The sequence below is a fragment of the Daucus carota genome, chromosome 7 (genome assembly GCF_001625215.2).
Source record: "Daucus carota subsp. sativus chromosome 7, DH1 v3.0, whole genome shotgun sequence".
Taxonomy (NCBI): Eukaryota; Viridiplantae; Streptophyta; class Magnoliopsida; order Apiales; family Apiaceae; genus Daucus; species Daucus carota.
The window spans coordinates 6,106,068-6,114,896 of record NC_030387.2 but is presented as its reverse complement, the minus strand read 5'-3'; the positions used below and the strand labels follow the sequence as shown (position 1 = coordinate 6,114,896).

Here is an 8,829-nt window from a genome sequence, read left to right as displayed (position 1 = left end):
AGAGAAAATGCCAAAATTAACACTTTTTCAGGGGTCAAGTGCCCAAAATGACCGTCTGCGGGAAAGGTGCCCATTTTACTCACTCAAACACGCATCTCACATATGCGTGTGCGTTTTTAAAAAAAATATATAAAGAACACGCATGTGGAGAATGCGCATGCACTATGCACAGTGGTGGTATACGCATTCTCCACATGCGTGAATGTGCTGAGTCAACAACATATACGCATATGGAGAATGCGTATTCTTTGCTTTTTCTTTGTTCACTACACACGCATATGGTGAATGCGTGTTTCAGTGGTTATTTTGGGCATTGTTCCTGCACATGGTCATTTTGGGCAGTGTTTTGTGAAAAGTGATTATAAAAGGCACTCACCCTTTTTTCAATCATATGTAAAGCATACAGTATATATATATACTGATAAAATTAGTTGTGCCAATCGATAATTAGGAGTTAAACATGTGTCGTTATTGTGTTTGTTCTTTATTATTGTGTTCTTCTTTTTTGTTGGGTGCACATTCAGATTGATTGAACCATTGAAAAATTCACCTATAATATGTATAAAGTTTTTTTATTTTTTTTATACATCATGCTCCGATATATGTTAATAGCAAACACTTATTAATTTATTTTTAAATATTTTTTTAACTAGTTATATATTTAATTAAGAAGTTTATATATTTTTTTAACAATCACATAACTTAAGAAATGCATGTTTTTCTTATAAATGACTTATTACATGCATTTGTCATTATTTCTTTTTTTTTAAACAGGGAAACCTCAAATACCGACACTCTCACATGAGAACAATTTTCTAATGAAAATCATATTTTTTTTATTAAAATAATCAACTTTAACACTCGGATGCAATCTTTGATAAAAGTTAATATACTAATTAAAAATTATAATTTATTAATTTTGAAAAATACGTTTTTAGGTAATTAAATTGTTAATATTGAAACTACACAAAAAATGTGAACATTAAAACCAAAACTAAGAGTTTATTTCTTAATTTCTCTAATTTTTATGTCATAAATATCTATGAATCTATTGATCAATTCATATCGATATCTAAAAGTATAAATAAATATGTAAATTTTCAACAAAAACTTTATGTTACATTTTTAAAATTATTGAAAAACAAATAAAAGATGTAATATTTGTAAGAGTCCAAGTCACATCCATGTCTACAACTCCAAGCTGTTTAGTTTGAATTTAACTAATTTCAACAGAATGGCCGATAAGCTCTCCATTTGAAATAATCTCTCCAGTTTTCACTTATCTTTCTCAACAACACTAGACACACGTAAATAACTCTACTCCATGCAGTCCAAACACTAGTCATATGCTAAACCTCTGCACAAGAACAAACAAATGTGTAAAAACAGGGCTAGCCGTGTCACATTTGATGCAGTTCTGGTCACCATTCTTGTGCTACTGGTTCCGAAAGTTGTAAGTGATGATGCAGATCCAATCCCTTCAGATAAATCCCAAGTTTCAGCTTGGTTTGACAGAAATGTTGCCCCGGCCAGTGGGCGTGAGGGGCTGGATCCGGCCTTAGCCAGGGCGGAATCAAAGCCGCCAAGAATCATCTCTGTCAGGCAAGACGGAAGTGGGGATTTTGAGACAATCAGTGGAGCTATCAGGAGTGTTCCGAGATGTAATAAGTATCGTGTTATTATTTTTATTGGTGGAGGACATTATTTTGAGAAACTGAAAGTTGATCATTACCAAACGTTTGTGACGCTTTATGGAGATCCGAGTGATGTTCCGGTTATATGGTATAATGGGAGTGCTAGGACTTATGGAACTACTAATAGTGGCACATTGACGGTTGAAACTACAGCTGATTATTTCATGGCTGTTAATCTCAGAATCGTCGTAAGTTAAACTGAATTTTTATATATTTATACTATATGTAACGGGCTGTGATTCAAGTGAGAACAGTTTGATTGTGAGAATAATAAGAACAGTTGTTCTTCACTTTTCAAAAAGGGCAGAACAACTGTTTTGCAATTATTTTATTTTTTTAATATTGTATTGTTATGCAATAGTGTTCTCAGTATTTTGACACTAAAACGTGTTCTCCATAAAACGTGACCCGTGTGTAATGCAACTGAATAATTTGTTTGTTAATTTGTGGTATGGATCGGGCAGAACACGACGCCAAGGCCGGATGGGCGACTCCTGGCTCAAGCATTGGCAATGAGAGTGAGTGGCAATAAGGCAGCGTACTACAACGTGAAGATGCACGGATATCAGGACACCTTATGTGACGATAAGGGGTACCATTTTTTCAAGGATTGTCACATTGAAGGAACGGTGGATTTTATATTTGGCAATGCCAAATCTTTGTATTTGAGTACAGAACTACACGTATTGGAGGGGGCGATGCCAGGAGATGTGATAACTGCACACGCGAATGATGATCCGAATGCTGACCTGGGATACTCGTTTGTGCATTGTTCTGTGACAGGGAACACGATGAAGACCTACTTGGGGAGGACTTGGAGGTCACATCCTAAGGTGATTTTTTCGTATACTGAGATGGGGGATGTTGTTCATCCTCGAGGCTGGTCATCCCTAGGCAGACCACAGTATGCTAAGTAAGTTGTTTCTTCTTCTCTTTTTTTTTTTTGGTAAATATTGTTCAGGACAGATAGTATATTTGTGTGTTATTGAATGCAGAACTGCATACTTTGCGGAATTTGAGAACAGAGGGCCTGGAGCCACGCCAGACCAGCGGCCCGGTTTTGTGAAGAGATTATCTGGTGCTGTTGCTAAACAATTCATAACCCTTGCGCATATTAATGCATCTACCTGGCTTCTTCCTCCACCTGTACTGGAAGGAATTGTGGATGATACATGTTCATAAGATTTGTACTCAACTAGTGTTAGTGTTGCATTTGTATCGAACTTTGTTTTTCTATTTGCAATACTCCAAATGTACAAGTGCAACTATTGAAAGATTTTGGTTAGTCTGATCAAGGTTTTCGACGTGCTACTAGTAAATTACCAGCTCATAGTCACTAATGATAGACTTCAAAGTATCCTTATTTATGATTAAGGAGGTGTAAATTGATCGCGTCATTTCTTCTTGATATGGAAGGAATCCTTCTATATTAATTATAAGGAATTCTTCTGAGGCCTGTGACTTTCTTGAATGCAGCAGTTCTGGACGGCGTAGATCTAGGGAAAATTAACCCAACTATATACTCTTTTTTTGTTGTAGAGATGCCATCATTTGATCTGTTGAACTTCAGAAAGCACAGTTGTCATTTGGCTTTCTTAATAATCAGTTCTGTGCAAGAAATATGATATTTCGTTGTCAATGTGCCTCAAAACTCTAGTGGCAGCGAAAATTATGAATGATTAATCCAAGTTGTTTTAGCGTTGAGATTCTTTCAAATCGATGACACGTTTTCTTTAATGAAATCACATCTGAGAGTATAAGTTTCTGGACATAGCTGTAGAACATGGACAATTCGTTGACATTATGTTTTTTAAGAAGTAAAAAGAACAACTAGGCCCTGTTGTCAAATTTTAATCAAATTTCTGTGGGAGATAAATCTGACCCTTATTCTGATTTCTCATAGATTGGATCAAATCGACTTTTTAGATTCCACAATGGCAAATCCAGAAGAAGGCGTTTTCCCGGTGACTTTCACTGGTGACAGTTTACCAGAGGATGTACTCATGGACATTCTATCAAGGCTTGCAGTGAAATGTTTACTCCAACTCAGGACAGTGTCCAAGACTTGGCTTTCTGTGATCACAAATGCTAATTTCATCGACTTGCACCACCGTCGTGCCATCACAAGCCTTGAAAACAAAGACTCTTTCGTCATCAACTGCTTCAACAGAAATGATGACTCCATTTTTCTGCTCCACCTCTATCCTTTTCAAATGGATGTTGGTATCCAGCGTCCTTACTCTCAGCTTCACTTCCGCTTTGTTCCTAAGTTGTTCGTTGCTGGTTCTTGTAATGGCATTATTTGTCTCGTCTCAGATTTCCCTCCGGAGTCTGACAGGGGCTCTCCTATCTACCAAAACAATGATACCTATCTTTGGAACCCTGCAACTAGGCAATCCAAGCTCCTTGTGCAACACAACATACGAGCAACCAAGTGTCTTCGCTCATTGTGCTTCGGGCTTGGTTTTGATCCAATTTCAAATGATTTTAAGGTTGTCAGAATGGTACACCTGGAACACTTCATTGGTGCAGAGGTATATTCTACAAACACCAATGCTTGGCGAGAGCTTGAGCCTAACACCATGAAATTCCCAACATATGACACTTTTGATCTCTGCCTGAATGGATTTATTTACTGCACATGGTCGAGTGGCTTAATGACGTTTGATCTGAATAATGAAGTGTTTGATTATGATATCTACTACCCTGACAATGTGCAAAATTTTGCTGATGAGGAACCAACATATTTTACTGCTCGTGTCACGGAGTTCAAAGATTTTATTGCTGTGATTACCTATAGTGAGAATGACAGCAATGTTTATCATGGCACAATCCGCTTGTGGACCGTGGGAGATGCATGCCTTCCTGATAGAATTAAGGGATCATGGACTCTGATGTTAAGTTTTGAATCATCTGGAATAGATAAGGTTTGTGGCTACTTAAACAGGTTTGATCACATCCTGGTAAGAACCGCTAATCACTTGTTCTTATATGATTCAGACGGAACAGAGGCACAAAATATTCCTGAAATTTATCCCTTTAAAATTTTCAAGTACACGGAGAGCCTAGTTTCAATTCAAGGATCCAAGCAGGTTGAGTGGACTGCTAAAGAAGATGATAATTAGTTTTGAGACAAAAAACTGTTTATTATTATTGTTGTATCTGCCTTTTTCTTCAGTGTTCATATAATTACTTTTGATACAATCCTTTTTTTTCGAAGTTCATGTCAGATGATCTATGGTTTCAGAAACAAATAAAGTTTAGCATTCACTGCATAACTGAAGAAGGCGATTCGAGTGAGCACTTTATATCTGCAGGTCCTGAGCATGTCATTGTACCACCATTGTTTTATAATTTCTACTAGCCCACAGATTTCTTTTTTAATGTTATCTATAAGTAACCAATGGTACGCGAAAAACCTTGGGAACTATCGAAGCTAAATACATCTCCAGTTCTTTGTCATATTATTCTTGTTTTGAATAAACAACAGGAGATGCTGCAATGAACATAAGTTAAACTATACATATATTATACAGAAGGAAACAGAAGATTATAGATACTATTGAGCAAATTGATTATTACTAGGTACGAAAGTGTACTGTCACTAAGAAATCTAGCACCAGAACAAGAATATCCGAATTTGTATAATCTTTTTATCGGTGGAAAAGAGGTAGTCATCTTGGTATAAGTTTAGACATCCACTGCATGAAGTAACTTCCTTAAAATAAATTGGAGGTTACTGATTGATCCCTTAATTAGTTAGCTAGATCGAAGACGATGCATGAGACTAAACTAGTACAGATGACCTATTAGCTATCAGAAGAAGATGAGAAGAAGGTACCAGAACTTGTTTTTGTGCCATGGGATGCTAAAACTCTTTGCTGTTGCAGCCTGCTTCATTTGTTGTGTAGCTGACTCTACAGCCCCTTTACCCCCTTCTCCTGAAGACAAAGGTAAATCATATCTCTCTTGGCCCTTCGACGGATTTTTATCTTTCTTTTTCAGTTTTATGTTTAGCTAAGGATTAACATATTAGTTTTATGTATATTTTTTATTTTTGGCATGCGAACTCATTTTTTAGCTAAGGATTTGAAGGGTTGGAGTTGCTTATTATGGATCCTACCTAGTTCTTGATTTAACTACAGTTTACATCACACAAGGTTTTCTTGCTAACATAATTGCATGTCTGATGGCCAAATGCAGCATGTGAGCTAAATTTGACCCCATTTCCTTACCAGCCAGAGGGTGAATGTATAAACACACCAAAGGAGATCAATGCATGGAACAGCGTGACTACATCCATTTGTTGCAGAAATGCATTGGCAGTTTTTGTGAAGGCATTGGCCTTAAGAGCGAACCTCGGTAAAAATGCAGACTCTCTCTTCCTTCAAAATGACAAGTGGGAGAACTGTAGCGGTCCATTCTTGAGACAATCCTCTGTCTCTATACCTTCTTGTGGCTTCAAAAATCTATACTTCAACAGTACTAAATGTTCTGCAATGTCATATTCTGACATGATAAGCGATGATTTCTTTCACAATGCTTCAGTAAGTTGTTCTCAGTTTGGATATTCATTCGACAGAGATTGCAGCACGTGCACGGATGCTATAACACGTGCCAAAGCTCACTTGTTAAGTAAGTATCAAAAATCTGGAAATGATACAGAGGGAGCTACATGTGGTGTGGCGATATTAATTTCCCTTGCAGCACAGAGAATAAGTGATCCCTTGTATGTCAGTGATCTATTTAGATGTGCATCTGCTCTAAATATATATGGTAAGACCACTTGAACAAATTTAATCTCTCAAGCCATAGAATTTTGAATCAAGTTTTTATAAGCTTGCAATATTTATTGACTCAATTTTAATTTGTCTTCTTACAGATCCAGGTTATATCAAACTCAAATGTAAGTCCAACTCTGTCTGTACATGTTTATCATATAAGATCCTTCAGTTTAAAGTCACAGATTATTTACTAAATCTTGTATAAGTTTGTTCACAGACCGCAGTTTAACACGTTTATATGGCATGTTTAGTTATTGATCAGCACATTTGTCGATGGATTTTATGTATGTCTCAGTTTCTCTGGTGAAAGCTCTCTTGGCTCTTGTCATAGCGGCCATTGTTCTTATCTTGGTCATCGTTCTGATAAAACACGTAATCAAGAACAATAAAAAGGATTACAAACATGTGAAAGCCAAGGAGATTGCAACATGGTCTGGACTCTACAGATTTTCCAAGGCAGAGATTGAGAATGCAATTAACTTTGGCAATGAAAAGAAATGCCTAGGTCGCGGAAGTGCTGGAACTGTTTACAAGGGGATTTTACCAAGTGGACAAGTTGTGGCCATCAAGCATATATACAAGAGCAACAATTCAGACACATTTACGCGTGAAGTAGAAGGTCTTTCAAGAGTTCGACATCCAAATCTTGTTTGTCTTTTTGGCTGCTGCACTGAGGATGGAGAACAGTACCTGGTTTATGAATATTGCTCAAACGGAAACCTGGCTCAACACCTTCTTAGTAAGTCACCTATTCTGCTTACGCGATGAATTGCTGTCTTGCTATTAAATTCGCGTGCTTACTGATTAAATCTTAAATATTCAGGGAAAGATACATTTCTTACATGGGAAAGAAGGGTAAAAATATTGAGGGATTGTTCACTTGGACTAAGATATCTTCATCATTACATCGACGGATGCATTGTTCATAGAGATATCAAGGTATATAGAGAGATCATTCATTTGTTCTAGAATTTTTTTTTATTATTATTAAAAATCTGAAGAATGCCACTGATTGTTTACAGCTGACAAACATCCTATTGACTGAGAACTTGGAACCTAAACTCTCTGATTTCGGGTTGGCAAAAATGTTGGGCATTGAGGAGAGCAAGGTATTCACTGATGTCAGAGGAACCATAGGATATATGGATCCTGAGTACATGAGCAACGCCAAGTTAACTTGTGCCAGTGATATCTATAGTTTCGGCATCGTAGCCCTCCAACTTCTTTCTGGACAAAAAGTCATCGAGCTTGATCTTGATGCAAGAGACCAGCTTACACGAAAGGTAGCCTACCTTAATCCATGTTAATATGAATTTTTTTGATCATTGTTCATAGAAAACATAAAACACTGTTGTAAATGCTTAAGCATTTGATTAGAAGATCGTTCGGGCCAAGTGTCTATTTGTTATCCGTTAATTCAAATGTTTGTGCAGGCGAAGGATGTGAGTATGGGGAAACGGCCATTATCTGAGATCAAAGACCCGAGGCTACAGGGAAATCTCAACAGTGTGGACTACGAATCAATTTTACAAGTCGCGGTACTGTGTGTTGCTAGATCAAGCAAAGGCCGACCTACAATCGATGTCGTTTTTGATGAAATGGATAAAGCCTGGAAAAACACTATCGCAGAAAAGGTAAATTCGTCCGACTTTTAAAAACTGTCTCGAAATATGAATTTCATTTCAAATGACATGATTTGAATTGCCATTCAGATTTATACTAATATCTGAATTTCTGGATTTCAAATGAAATCCAAATCCAAATTCCCAAAAAGGATATTTGATTAAATTCAGGATTTCAAATGAAATATAAGTTTCCAAACAGACTATTACTATTGTACTATTTAAAATGAAAACTTGTAATAGTGGAAAAATTGTACAATTGCATATAAAATTTGAAATTGTTGAACATTGATTACAGAGATCAAAGATGGATCTGAGCGCATCAGCAACTTCCCTGTCGAGATCACTGGACGTGATGCCGGTTTAAGCTGCACTGATATCGTGATGTTCTTGAATTAGAACTACGCATTGTGTTAGAGTGCATATAGTTGTGACATGTGAGTGATCGATTGCATGTATGTGTTTATTAAGTTGATAAGAGGAAATGGACCGTGCTTGTATCAATTTCATTTATTTACATTTACAAACGAGTCATCTATATCAGGATTTTTTCCGTGAGAAGTTATTAAACCAACACCAGCAACTCTAGCAAGTTGCTTTTGGGTGCTAATCAATCTCATACTCACACAAGACGTAGTAACAATTTATATCCATCACTTTATTCGTTCATCTATTAATATTAAAAGTTCTAAACTTTTTGAAAAATTACATATTTATCGACCTTTTTAA

The 8,829-nt window shown here is 36.6% G+C and overlaps 3 protein-coding genes across 3 annotated transcripts; all 3 read left to right on the top strand.

Moving 5' to 3' along the window:
• The first annotated feature begins 1,245 nt into the window (after positions 1-1,245).
• Positions 1,246-3,011, top strand: LOC108194547 (pectinesterase 1). The gene is made up of 3 exons (XM_017361508.2): positions 1,246-1,882; positions 2,159-2,607; positions 2,690-3,011. Exons 1-3 carry the CDS (start codon positions 1,376-1,378, stop codon positions 2,874-2,876), a joined length of 1,143 nt encoding a protein of 380 aa, XP_017216997.1. The 5' UTR covers positions 1,246-1,375; the 3' UTR covers positions 2,877-3,011.
• Positions 3,012-3,628: 617 nt separating this feature from the next.
• LOC108194546 (F-box protein At2g21930-like) lies at positions 3,629-4,819 on the top strand. Its single transcript, XM_017361507.1, has one exon. It carries the CDS (start codon positions 3,629-3,631, stop codon positions 4,817-4,819), a length of 1,191 nt encoding a protein of 396 aa, XP_017216996.1.
• A 587-nt stretch (positions 4,820-5,406) lies between these two features.
• Positions 5,407-8,670, top strand: LOC108194545 (probable leucine-rich repeat receptor-like protein kinase At5g49770). Its single transcript, XM_017361505.2, has 8 exons — positions 5,407-5,647; positions 5,898-6,470; positions 6,577-6,600; positions 6,774-7,217; positions 7,302-7,417; positions 7,501-7,761; positions 7,912-8,112; positions 8,399-8,670. The coding sequence occupies exons 1-8, from the start codon at positions 5,521-5,523 to the stop codon at positions 8,465-8,467; spliced, it is 1,815 nt and encodes a 604-aa protein (XP_017216994.1). The 5' UTR covers positions 5,407-5,520; the 3' UTR covers positions 8,468-8,670.
• Positions 8,671-8,829: the final 159 nt, after the last annotated feature.

Excerpts from the sequence above, each read along its gene's own strand:
- LOC108194546 (XM_017361507.1), top strand. The coding sequence starts at position 3,629 with ATGGCAAATCCAGAAGAAGGCGTTTTCCCGGTGACTTTCACTGGTGAC.
- LOC108194545 (XM_017361505.2), top strand. The coding sequence starts at position 5,521 with ATGAGAAGAAGGTACCAGAACTTGTTTTTGTGCCATGGGATGCTAAAA. Across the intron at positions 7,218-7,301 it reads CCTGGCTCAACACCTTCTTA|GGAAAGATACATTTCTTACA; the intron begins GTAAGTCACCTA and ends TTAAATATTCAG. Across the intron at positions 8,113-8,398 it reads AAAACACTATCGCAGAAAAG|AGATCAAAGATGGATCTGAG; the intron begins GTAAATTCGTCC and ends CATTGATTACAG.
- LOC108194547 (XM_017361508.2), top strand. The coding sequence starts at position 1,376 with ATGTGTAAAAACAGGGCTAGCCGTGTCACATTTGATGCAGTTCTGGTC. Across the intron at positions 1,883-2,158 it reads CTGTTAATCTCAGAATCGTC|AACACGACGCCAAGGCCGGA; the intron begins GTAAGTTAAACT and ends TGGATCGGGCAG. Across the intron at positions 2,608-2,689 it reads GGCAGACCACAGTATGCTAA|AACTGCATACTTTGCGGAAT; the intron begins GTAAGTTGTTTC and ends TATTGAATGCAG.